Raw genomic sequence first — 13,832 nt, 5'->3', positions numbered from 1 at the left:
AAAAGATTCATCAAATACACTGCGCAAAAAAATTAACGAACATTCTGAAAATCTAAATTTTAGTGAAAGTTAACTCTACATTGAATTTATAACTTATTTTTTATGTTCTCTCGGAAAGGTTTTGAACGAAACAAGACACATTAAATGGAAGAAAAATTCCTAAGTCATTAAGAGTAGCTGTATACAAGGGAACGTCGATCACAATGGTAGAGGCAGAATCTAGACTCATCTGTGAAGAGAATTCTTTCCCAATCGGCCTCTTCCCAATGGATATGCTCTCTCGCAAAATCCAAACGCGCCCTTCGATGGGCTGGGGTAAGAGCTGGGCTGGGCCTCTTGCCGCGACACGAGGCCTTGAATCATATTCTCTGAGGCGATTTCTTATTGTCTGAGTGCTAATTTCCACCTCATGAGTTTGCTCAAACTGAATTTGAAGGAGGCGAGCGGTTGCAAACCGTTGTCTCAACGAAGAAACTCTCAAGTAACGTTCTTGAATGGCAGTTGTTACCCGTGGTCTACCCTGTCCTGGTCTTCGGACATTCATACTTGTCTCCCTGAATCGCTGCAACATTCTGGACACACTTGTATGGGAAACTCCCAACCTTTCTGCAATTCTTGTGTATGTCCACTCTTCTTCTGGCAAAACTACCGCTTGGGCACATTCCTCTTGGGTCAAATTGCGTGTTTCGCGTTGCATAGCGATCGAGTGTAGAAAATCAAACGAAAGAAAAACTATTGATCACTAGAATTGATCGAGAACAACTGATTTTAGAATGGAGCCAATACATTCAAAATCTGATAATATCATCTTTTTTTATTCTTGCTGTGAAAAACATCTGTATTGAAGAAAACCGTTGAAAGTGGATAACATATGCATGCATCATTCTGATAAAAATAATTATCATTGAGAACACCTTCAGTTGTAGAATAAATTTGAGATTTCCATCATGTGCGTTAATTTTTTTGCGCAGTGTAATTGAAAAACTAGAGTATGAAATTCATTCCATTCGTTAAAACCGTTTGTGAGATACAACTGAAAATAATATTTTTTATGGTTTTTCAACAGCCTGTATCTTTTGAAGCGAGCCGATTCGGAAAAAAATGGTGAGGGAAAAAAGTGTTTCTTTTGACCTCAACAATCTACTGTTAAAATGTAGGAGTCAAAGATTCGCCCCGTATATCGTAAGATAAAAAGTTCGATGAAGAATCATATACAGAGTGTTTTTCTTGGGTTTGAATCGAAATATAACTTGTTTATTGAATACGGGACACCTAATTTAGGTAACCAAATGAATTTGTTTTAAATAGAGTTGTCTATTTTATCCGTTATCGTGAAACACTCCGTATATCGATGTATTACTGAAATTTCCCATCCCTATAAATGGCAAGCCTGTGAACAAGCGCGAAATTTTTTTTCCATTGTTTATTATACAGAGTGACCCGAATACCGTGCCTGCTCTACCAATAATGATTCGACCATTTCAAACTCCATTTTCACGAGCTCAATTCCATCGGCAGAACCCAAAACTATGAAACTCCATCATTCACGGATGCCACGTTGAACTTAATGCGGAAAAACGTTTTTCCGGCGACTGCATCGCGTTCCGCGGAAGTTGCGACTAAAGCGACGTCCGTTCTGGAGACGACGCCGGCGCCAATGTCTCCAGACGCTTACGCCCCCTTTTCGTCCGAGGAGGCGAGAAGGAAATGTATAGAGGGATGTTGAAATGGGGATGAAGCAATTGCCCCATATTCGGGAAAAAGCGGAGCATTTATACAGGGTGCTGGTGAGTAAGTGCAAAGGCCAAATTCAGGGGTCATAAAGATTAGTTCAAACACACCTTATGCAGGGTGTCGATTACTCTAATTCTATTAACTTTACCAAAAAGAGTTTCAAATAAAACTTTCCTCTTTTTAAGTAGAGCATCTCCTAAAATGATTTACAAACTGTTTCATTTCTTCTGGCAGCTATCAACTCCGTTATTTCAAATGGAACACGCTATATATTTTTACATTTTTGAATTTCTTGTTGAATTTGAATATAAGTTTGATAACACAACTATATCTGAATTCTCAACGGTTTTCAAGAAATTTGACTTTTTATTAATATTTTGACAGTTTGAGGCACTCAAATTTGGACTGTGTCTAGTCAATAAATTAAACGATATTTCTTTGTATACTTCATTCAAATTTATTTTAGCAGTCGGTTGGCCATGAAATAATGTTCTCAAGTTTTTGTAACTAGAACGAAGTTAGGTTGGCACTCATGAAATGTCGTTAATGTCATAACGCCGTTGCCACAACTATACTTCATTCAACTTTATTTTAGCAGTCGGTTGGCCATGGAAATTTGACACATTTCACTCTGTATAGTACGAAAATGTGGGGTTATGAAGCTTGTCAAAACATTTTTGGGTTTTAAATCAACGCTATGTTGCCCGTTCTACGTAAAAGTTTCTGTTATTACGTATTTTATCACAATGTCGAATCTCTTCGGAAAATATGTGACGAACATAATTGAAGTTTATACAAACTGATTGAAGGCATACCAAATCCAGTTATTTGCATGGAAAATACAAGAGATCAGTATAATATCATAATATGCACTAGCTTGAGGAGAGTTAATGTTCGTTATCTTCTTTGGCTTACATCATTTGTAGATTTCAAAAATATTAACCCGAAGATGAAATGCATATGATGCAGTGGTTGGCAATGGGTATCTCCCGAAGGAATTAACAGATAATTACTAGAATGTTAAATTTTTCAACAAAAATCATCTTGCATCAATATAAGTAAAAGGAATTGAAGGAAGTTTCAAGTTAAGATGCAACTTCACCGTTGAACAAAAATTTCACTTGAATAAACAGTAACAGGGCAACTTGCGCGTATTTGTGGCTATTCATCTTAATACATTGATGTAATTATAATAATTATGTATTTATTAGTACCTTAAGACATTTACATTGTATAGGACAAGTCAAATGAAAAACAGAAAAATCCATTTTAGGGAACTCATTCTCCGATGACATTGATCGAAAATCCTGTAGTTAACTTTTCGCATTAATTCACTCAAACATAAAATTCCCAAATGCCACCACTTTTTTAGGTCTCCCAATAGAAGGAAATTCTTTGTCATCCTCTCCATTCACAATCTTTCTGATTGTGGAAATATCCAGCTGAAATATAAGTCGTTTAGATTCAGATGAAACATTATATAAATTCTCTTACATTGAATATGTTCGCTACCGTCTGACGTATTGTGGATTTTAGAATATCAGGGTATAACTATTTGAATGAGCGGACCTGAATTCTAAATCATTTTTCGTGATAAAAATTGATATTAGTTGTGGCAACGGCGTTATGACATTAACGACATTTCATGAGTGCCAACCTAACTTCGTTCTAGTTACAAAAACTTGAGAAAATTATTTCATGGCCAACCGACTGCTAAAATAAATTTGAATGAAGTATAATTTCAATTTTTATTACGAAAATTCGAAAATGTCGAAAGTGATTGAAAAAGGGAGACATCAGGGTTTCAGGAAGTGCTATTTAGAAATCAGGTCCGCTCATTCAAATAGTTATACCCTGATATTCTTAAATCTACAATACGTCAGACGGTAGCAAACATATTCAATGTAAGAGAATTTATATAATATTTCATCTGAATCTAAACGACTTATATTTCAGCTGAATATTTCCACAATCAGAAAGATTGTGAATGAAAAGGATGACAAAGAATTTCCTTCTATTGGGAGACCCAAAAAAGTGGTGGCATTTCAGAATTTTATATTTGAGTGAAGTAATGCGAAAAATTTACTATAGGATTTTCGATAAATATCATCGGAGAATAAGTTCCCTAAAATGGATTTTCCTATTTTTCATTTGACTTGTCCTATACAATGTAAATGTCTTAAGGTACTAATAAATACCTAATTATTATTATTACATCAACGTATTAAGATGAATAGCCACAAATACGCGCAAGTTGCCCTGTTACTTGTTTATTCATGTGAAATTTTTGTTCAAAGGTGAAGTTCATCTTAATTGAAACTTCTTTCAATTCCTTTTACTTATATTGATGCAAGATGATTTTTGTTGAAGAATCTAACATTCTTGTAATTATCTGTTAATTCCTTCGGGAGATACCCTTTCCCAACCACTGCATCATATGCATTTCATCTGCGGGTTAATATTTTTGAAATCTACAAATGATGTAAGCCAAAGAAGATAACGAACATTAACTCTCCTCAAGCTAGTGCATATTAGGATATTATACTGATCTCTTGTATTTTCCATGCAAATAACTGGATTTGGTATGCCTTCAATCAGTTTGTATAAACTTCAATTATGTTCGTCACATATTCTCCGAAGAGATTCGATATTGTGATAAAATACGTAATAACAGAAACTTTTACGTAGAACGGGCAACATAGCGTTGATTTAAAACCCAAAAATGTTTTGACAAGCTTCATAACCCCACATTTTCGTACTATACAGAGTGAAATGTGTCAAATTTCCATGGCCAACCGACTGCTAAAATAAAAGTGAATGAAGTATAAATAACCATATTATATACAGGGTCCACGAAAACGTATATCCATTATCATAACAAATGTTTATTCAGCTTTAGGATGTCCCTGATTATCTTCAAATTGTCTTCGTGACATGTTAAGACCTTTTGTGTGGAAAACATAAGTTCAACCTTGGTAAGGTTTTTCGAGTTTATTATGTGTTTTCGATCAACTCCAAAAAAAAAGGGAAAAAAAATAAATGAATCGAATCACTATACTTCAATATTGTAATTGGATATGTGTTTTGTATGACCAATTATTATATGTGTATTTGAAGTTTGCTTTTGAAACCGATTGAAATGGATTTTGAATTTTAACATTTGAAATAATTTGTGCAATATTTAATCTTTAAGAATTTTTTTTGTAGCCTTGAAGAAGTGGAAATATATCCAAAAATTTGGCATCAGTTGTTCATTGATTCCGTTATTGCCATTGTTGGATCCATGAAAATCTATGATCTTATATTCAGAATGCCACACTAATACTTCTTTTCTAATAGAGAATACTCAGACAGGTGGATTGGAACTCGATTGGAAGGTGAGGACCTCGACATTTGGCCTGCAAGATCTCCTGATCTGACCCCCCTCGATGTTTTCTTTGGGGATACTTGAAGACCAAGGTCTATGAAACAGATATCCTGATGAAGGAACAATTATTAGATCGAGTAAATGTTGTTTGAGACGAAATTCATAGAAATCCTCACAAATAAGGCCAAAAGGTGCATAGATAATGGAGGAAATCATTTTGAACACCTACCACTGAAAGAAGATTTATTCTGAAGATCAAGTTTTGATTATTAGTTTCAAGATAGAAAGATAGATAGTTTCTCCTTCCATTTTTGTGTTGTATCTATTACTGAACATTTTATCATTGTGAATGACAAGTTTGGAGGACCGATTAAGCTTAAATTGTTGAATACATTCAAAAGAATAAGAGAGCTGTTTAGGTTTTCAGCTGATATTATACCTTCTGTATTAAATTGATACGCGAAATGATTGAAAGGTGTCAAATCAAATAATGTTTTGAATTGATGGGGGACGATCTTGATGAAAACTCATAATTAGGTAAACTAGAAACCAGAGACAGAGTCTGTGCTAGAAACTGAATTGCGTGTTTCGATATCTACGTATCATATCCTCAGGTGGGTGAAACGTCTATCCTATCAACTAATATTTCTATGCCTGAAAAGGACCACTACAATCTGCATGCAATGATAACTAGGACCAGATATTTTAGGTTGATTACTTTTCTGCTTTTAGCACTTATTCTGAAATAATTCACCCATCACATCAATAAAACGATCAATTTAACACAAAGAGTCAAATAGTGTGAAATTTTCAACTTAAAATTTTTTTTCGGTGGTACCATATTCGGCAACGAGTTCATTTGTCTGCAAGAAGCCATTAATATTGCAAATTTATGACGAAAATATGAATCATTTCAAGTAGAATATGCAGAAATGGATAACAATAGATTCAAGTAAATGCATATGGAAATAGGCAAATGCAAACATCGTTGTTCTAAAAATTAAATTCAAATTTTCATCACTTATAACTAAGTGATCTCGAAAATCTTGAAGCATTGATACTCGACCCCCTGTTCCTTTTTCAAATCTACGTGTTTCCTTTGAGTATTCAACCCTTATCAATTAATACTCAATGATCTTTCAAAACCTAAACGGAGATCATAATTTATTTTGCTCGATTTGAAAGGTTAATTATTTGAAATTGTAGAACCAAACGAGTAAGTGTAGACCCGCAAATCTACTTTGACGGGTAGATTAGCCAAATCTAACTGAGAAAGCCCATGAAAATATTTGGACACAGATTTCGAAAGGTTGTAGCGCAAACAGCCTCCACCCTCTGACGGGATCGTGAAAAATGTCTATGGTATCTTGAGAAACGCCATTCTTCAATTCGGTGATTGTTCTTGCAGATTCTTTCAAAATTAATCTGTCTACTATCGATGCTACAATAATTTATAAACTGTTATTTCGAATTCTATTCTTTTTGTTTGTACTATTTGGTTCAATCTAACAAATTGGAAAAATAATTATTGTATCTATTGTAGTTGAATGCTTATAGATTGATTCTGAATTTAAATATTTTTTCAGTTAAATAAATTTCCAGGTCAGGTTTTTGTTTGGTAACTACATCACATCAGCCCCTCTTGTCAAGGGTGACGGTAACCTGGGCTCAATTACAATGAGCCTATCTACTCATCAATTTCTTGAGGTCCTCTGAACTACGATAATTTTGAAAGCACGAGTCCCCAAAAAACTAATTCTCCAAATTTTGACATGTCGTGTTGCAAAAAAACACAATAATTTTCATTAATTAGACATATCAAAATCAAATGAGTGTCGTTGGTTTTTATAAATTGTTATTTCTATGTTGAAACTAAAGGAATTATTTTTTTTTTGTAATCAGAAATGGAGTTCAATCTGGACATTCCAAGACCTGTCTCTATATTAATAATTCTTGAAGCGACCACCTATAGACTCGGTCGTTGAGCAAATAAATGGAATATCTTAAGGATCCAAAAAGGGAATATCTTCAAAGTGAACTTCTCGAAGAATATATGGATATATGATTGATTGGGAGTATATCAAACCTATTCATGAAAGAACTTCAATCGAAGTTAATGTCGTATATGTAGGTACTGAAATGTCCCACAACTATATCCTTAGATGGAACGTTATTCATTCATGAGAGGCAATAAAGTCCCGAAGTCTTTGTCACCCGAATGATAACATTGCGGAAATCATAATAAATGTATCGTGACTGCAATTCTCGCTAGGTGACACCAGCTCCAACCTCATGAAATATGTGAATTTTTCAGAATTTCGTTGCAGTCGAGCATTCTTTTAACATAAATAGTGAATGTACAGCAACACTGTTCACAGAAGTGCAATTCGTAGCTTCTTCACTATTTTTTCAAATCAAAGACAACATTGATTCCATCAACTGAATAATAAAAAAATCAAACACAAATTTAATATTTAAATTCTATTGAAATCTTTCGTATCAAGAATCTTTTATTCTTCTCTTGCCATTGCTAACTTGGGGTCTTGATTCTCATACAGTGTAATAGGATTCTTCACTCACCACTTAATCTCGAAATATATTGTCCTGTAACAAAAGCAACATGTTATTAGCGGGCCAAAAGGTATCGTACCAAGTTATTAAAACACAATAAACCTAAAATAGACTAGAAACAGAATAACATGACTTTCATAAGGATGAGTTATTCAACCACTACACGTGTTTCGCTATTTTAATAGCATCTTCAGGTGGAGAAAGGCGCTAATAGTATAGTAGAAGGTGGTTGTGTAGTGGTTAAATAACTTATTCTCCTGAGAATCATGTTATTCAATTTCTCGTTTGATTATGGCTTTTCATCAAGAATCTAAAAAATCATTTTTTGCAGGATAAACGCTTTTGGTAATCATTGGCTTTCCTGTCATCATTCCATACAATATTTGTACTCAAAATAATGATGGAGTACTGTTTTTCTCCAGCGAAAGTCTATAATAAAATAATTGCCCTCTATACAGAGCAAAAAGTAACGCAAAAAATTCATATCTTCGGTATCACCGAGGTATTCACTGTGTTGTAGAAAAATGCTTGAAGAAAGGAATCTTCATTTCATATTACATTACTTTTCATTCATAATTGAGGAGGAGAGAATTTTATTTTCGAAAATCTATCCCCCGAAAACAATTTTAGAAGGGAAATTAAAGGGGTTGTTATTTTCAACTCCTAATAATGAAGTTATGAGATCTAAAAAAATTGTGCTTCAGATTATGTATATTTTTATGACTCAGCGTTTTTTAGAACCCGTAAAAAAAATAAAAACTGTCAACATCGCCTTGCAAAGGCTGTATGTTGGAAAGTAGATTTTTAGATTTATAGAAACTACCCTTGCTTATTTTCATTGAGGAAACATCTCCCTAAGTTCCTCGCATTTGTTTACATACACCCTGTATCTGTAATTAACCTCAACATACATAAAAAAAATGAAATTCGAATTCATTAAATTTAACCATTTCATAATATATAGGACTAACGCTAGATACATGTTGATTGATTATTTTGTCTCAAAAAACGTCATTTTTAGCAGAAAATTATAAGAGATCTCAAAAAATATTCTTATGATATCCATACTATTTTTTAAGAAGGAATCTTCCCTTAAATCTTTTCGCAACTATTTATATATACGCCCTGTATATAAGCCTCGAACAGGCATGACAAAATAACAGGGAGTTCATTATTTCATAATAACAAAGTAAATTAGTAAAATACTGTGGAGAATTTCTAAGAGCTTTTCCAGAAGTACGCAAGTATTCCAAAAAAAAATTGATGGTGACCGTTCAAGGAAGGTCGAACGAGAAGGATCACATGACTACAACAACCAGCCACATTGCAGAACTACCACCTACAGCTTCGGGTACTGTTTTCTTTTCTTTGCCATCCGCATCCTACGCCCACTCTGTATAACACGTCTCGCTTGTTTTGAATCTAAGAACGTGCTTGAAGTTATCCAAGAGTCAAAATAACCTTATTTCACGGAGTTATTTATAAAATTAATACTATACCCGCTTGGAAACTTGGGAACATTCGCGGACATCTTCATTAATAAGTTCAAATTGAGCGGGACAATATAAGAGTCCCTCTATCATATTTGAAACGTTTATTTTCGAGACGAAATTAAACTGATGACTAACTGCTCAGTGGATGCAGTTCTATTATTCGTGAACGTGCAAGAATTTGTATAATTGTATTGAATAATTGGGTCTATTTATTTTCGTTCCATTCATGATGAGGTAAATTGAGAACAGACGCGCTAAGGAAATTGTAGGTAGGTACACAGGAATACAGGGTGTCCCACGGTGGACACAGGATTACTGCCCACAGATATCAGAGTATTCAACAGGAATGATGCATTGAATCATCATTTTTGGTGTAAGCGAAGATCATTCTGCAGTCATGGAATATACAGGGTGAGTCTTTGACTCACATATTTTTTCCTATACCAGTTTTTCCGATTCGGCCCTGATAAAAAGATATAAGCATTTTAAGTTTTCATAATGACCTGTGCAACCCCTGGAAATACAAAATTACCTTCAAAATAACTAGCTAAATCTGTGACACTTATACATCTGTGGATCTTTTAAACAGAGTTGTATTCGACCAAAGTACCCAATATGTATTTCAAATTTCACAGATACTTTTTAATTTTTTAACATCAAATTACATGAAAATGGCGCATTATACGAGAAAATAGGAGGAATACTTTTATTTTACAAAACGTTCAAATAATCATTAAAAAGCGTTCAACTCAGTTTCAAGAGTTGGGTCGTTTGAATTTTTGGTATTTTTATGGTGCGTAATGGCAATAATGAGAAAACTGACAGACGTGGGAGATATCTTGTGATAAAAAAGATTAATCAAATAAATGAAAAACTATATTCCGAAGTTCATTTTATTGGATAAAACAGTTTGTGAAATAGAACTAAAAATAAACATTTTTTTATGGTTTTTCAGCAGTCTGTATCTTTCAAGCCGATCCGAATCTAAAAAATGGTAAGGGAAAAAAGTGTTTCTTTTGACCTCAAAACTCCAGTGTTAAAATATTTGTACGAGTCAAAGACTCGCCCTGTATACAGGGTGGTCCAGATCATAACCAAGAAATATTAACCACGTATTCTACATCAAAAATAAGCTCTAGTTTGTCATATAAACATATGTCGAGCAATGTTTCCTCTCCGAGATGTGGGGTGTTAAAATTATAGAAAAAAAAATGTTTTTTATTGATAACTTTCACACTGCTTCAAATATTTTTATGAAATTTGAGACATAGGTTTTGTGCGTCAAGGAGCACTTTTTGCATAATATCATTTCTTTTCTATTCTACTAGTGCCGTCCGTACTGCAGCGAGACCGAATATTTTCAGATAAAAAAATGATACGCCACTGGTTGTTCCGACAATGAAAATTACTATTTATAACCTAATTTAATTTGGAGCAAATTCGGTCTCTTGACTTTTTGCTGTACGAGGCACCGTTTCCGGTTAAAAAAATAAAACACATTCTAATCCATGAAGAAATCGCCAAAATTTATTAGACGTCGATGTGAATTATGTGTTCAGCAAAATGGTTCATACTTCGAACATCTTCTTTAAGTTCGTTTTGAGTGTGGTTGTTAATGCTTCTTTTTAGTTACACGTTTCGTTCACAAAAATAGTCTTATCATTATTATGTACCTACCATATCAAATTTTGGCGATTTATTCATGCATGAGAATGTGTTTTATTTTTTTAACCGGAAACGGTGCCCCGTACAGCAAAAAGTCAAGAGACCGAATTTGCTCCAAATTAAATAAGGATTTAAATAGTAATTTTTATTGTCGGAAAATCCAGTGGCATTTTTTTATCTGAAAATATTCAGTCTCGCTGCAGTACGGACGCCACTGGTAGAATAGAAAAGAAATGATATAATGCAAAAAGTGCTCCTTGACGCTCAAAACCTATGTCTCAAATTTCATAAAAATATTTCAAGCAGTGTGAAAGTTATTAATAAAAAACATTTTTTTTTCTATAATTTTAACACCCCGTATCTCGGAGAGGAAACATTTCTCGACATATGTTTATATGACAAACTAGGGCTTATTTTTGATGTAGAATACGTGGTTAAAATTTCTTGGTTACGATCTGGACCAGCCTGAATACATTCGATTCGCGAGAACCTCGGCGAGAACTACAGTCCCTGGCCAGTTTATTAGACACACTGAGGATTTTTTTTATATTTACTGGTATTGCCGAGGAAAAAGCAGAATATTTGAATTTCATTTCCATAGAATGTCAGTTTTATCTACGACACTCATTAAATTGTTTTATTTGGCATTAATTTTTGATGCTGTAGTATTAGCACTTAAGTATGAATCAGTACTATGTCTTCCAGTGGACGTCTTGCATTCTGCAGGTTCGGACGTTATTTCGATAATCCACATATGAAATCATTATCCTCGAATGCAGCAAACCGAACAATTCTGCATTGATAGTATGAAGCTCTCATAGCTACACAGGGTGGCTCAGCAAAATATTAGAATTTCATGTTTAATCATCAATAAATCAATATTTTTTATTGAATATGATATATTTTATGTGAAAACCATTTACAGATGAAGTATATGTAACATATACATTCAATTTAATAATTCAATATTGATATTTTGCATCGAATCAATGCATCTAATAATATGGCCAGGGACTGTATGTACAAAATTCTTCTCATCAAATAGAAACCCTACCCTTTTCGACTACCCGAGCGATGCTCTCCAGTAATATAATCAGTATTCAGTCGTGGGTTTCATTGAAAACTGCTTGTCTCTCTAAAAGGGCACGAGATTGCATTCATGCCATACCGGAATTATTTATTAATAAAGCAGCTTTTAATTCCCATTGGCTTCGCTCTGTCCTCTTGTTCCAATGGCGCGCTGGATTATTGACGTGAATCTATCTCCTTGCAGCAATTCTGGCTTCCAAGTTTGTCTCTTTGTGTCCTAATTAATGAAATCCTGTCTAACTTTTGGACGAGTATTGGTTGCAGTAGCGAAATTATATTTCGGAGAATAACAACTTAGAAAGTTTTAAATATCGCCAGAATGTAGTACCTTGTAAGGCTTGTTCCACACTCGAGTAGGTATTTAGCTCGGTATTTAGTATATATTATACACTGCGCAAAAAAAATAACGCACATTGTGGAAATCTCAAATTTATTCTACAACTGAAGGTGTTCTCAATGATAATTATTTTCATCAGAATTATGCATGCATATGTTATCCACTTTCAACGGTTTTCTTCAATACTGATGTTTTTTCCCAGCAGGAATAAAAAAGATGATATTATCAGATTTTGAATGTATTGGCTCCATAAAATCATCATAAAATCAGTTGTTCTCGATCAATTCTAGTGATCAATAGTTTTTCTTTCGTTTGATTTTCTACACTCGATCGCTATGAAAAGCGAAACACGCAGTTTGACCCAAGAGGAATGTGCCCAAGCGGTAGTTTTCCTTGGCTTGCACTTCGACGACTCACTTGGGAAAAGCACATACAAACAAAGAGAAAACAACTAGACATCAAATCCAGACAGATGTACTGGCTACTGGGGAGAAAATCTAAACTTTCCGTCAACAACAAGGTATTACTGTACAAAGTAATGCTGAAACCCATTTGGACGTATGGCCTGCAACTTTGGGGTTGTGCGAAATCATCAAGAATCAACATAATACAAAGATTCCAGTCAAAAACTCTCCGTTCTATGGTAAATGCTCCTTGGTACGTAAGCAACAAAACCCTACATGAGGACCTTCAAATACCGTTTATAAGCAAAGAAATCAAAACAGTTGCCACCAACTACCAAAACCGAATAACGGGCCACACAAATGACCATATCGAAAATCTGTACAGGAATGGACCACCCAACCGAAGACTAAAAAAATTCTGGCCTGAAGACCTACTACAGCATCAATAAATAAGTGCTGGTGCCAGTGGGCACCTCACTTCCACGACTATTACTTTCATTTGTTTTACTTAATACTCCCTGTGAAGTAGATTGTAAAAAAGCAATAAACGATAACAAAAAAAAAAAAAAAAAAAAGCGGTAGTTTTGCGAGAAGAAGGGTGGACATATACAAGAATTGCAAAAAGGTTTGGAATTTCCCATACAAGTGTGTCCAGAATGTTGCAGCGATTCAGGGAGACAGGTATGAATGTCCGAAGACCAGGACAGGGTAGACCACGGGTAACAACTGCCATTCAAGAACGTTACTTGAGAGTTTCTTCGTTGAGACAACGGTTTGCAACCGATCGCCTCGTTCAAATTCAGCTTGATCAAACTCATGAGGTGCAAATTAGCACTCAGACAATAAGAAATCGCCTCAGAGACTATGATTTAAGGACTCGTGTCGCGGCAAGATGCCCAGCTCTTACCCCAGCCCATCGAAGGGTGCGTTTGGATTTTGCGAGAGAGCATATCCATTGGGAAGAGGCCGATTGGGAAAGAGTTCTCTTCACAGATGAGTCTAGATTCTGCCTCTACCATTGTGATTGACGTTCCCTTGTATACAGACGTCCACATGAAAGATATGCTCAGTGCAATTTCCTGAATACTACTGGTTTTGGGGGAGGATCGATTATGGTATGGGGTGGAATATCTTTGACTGCTCGCACAGACCTAGTGGTCGTTGATAATGGA

The 13,832-nt window shown here is 34.7% G+C and overlaps 1 protein-coding gene across 1 annotated transcript in view; it reads right to left on the bottom strand.

Moving 5' to 3' along the window:
* Positions 1–13,832, bottom strand: part of LOC123322580 (kalirin) — a 247,743-nt gene that overhangs the window by 230,867 nt on the left and 3,044 nt on the right. The window contains exon 2 of the mRNA XM_044910525.1: positions 7,682–7,705. Coding sequence (XP_044766460.1) covers positions 7,682–7,705 — 24 coding nt within the window. The remainder of the gene's footprint in view (positions 1–7,681; positions 7,706–13,832) is intronic.

Source organism: Coccinella septempunctata, chromosome 1, assembly GCF_907165205.1.
Source record: "Coccinella septempunctata chromosome 1, icCocSept1.1, whole genome shotgun sequence".
Taxonomy (NCBI): domain Eukaryota; kingdom Metazoa; phylum Arthropoda; class Insecta; order Coleoptera; family Coccinellidae; genus Coccinella; species Coccinella septempunctata.
Note: the sequence above shows the minus strand (reverse complement) of the source record. Positions and strands in the feature narration are given on the sequence as shown.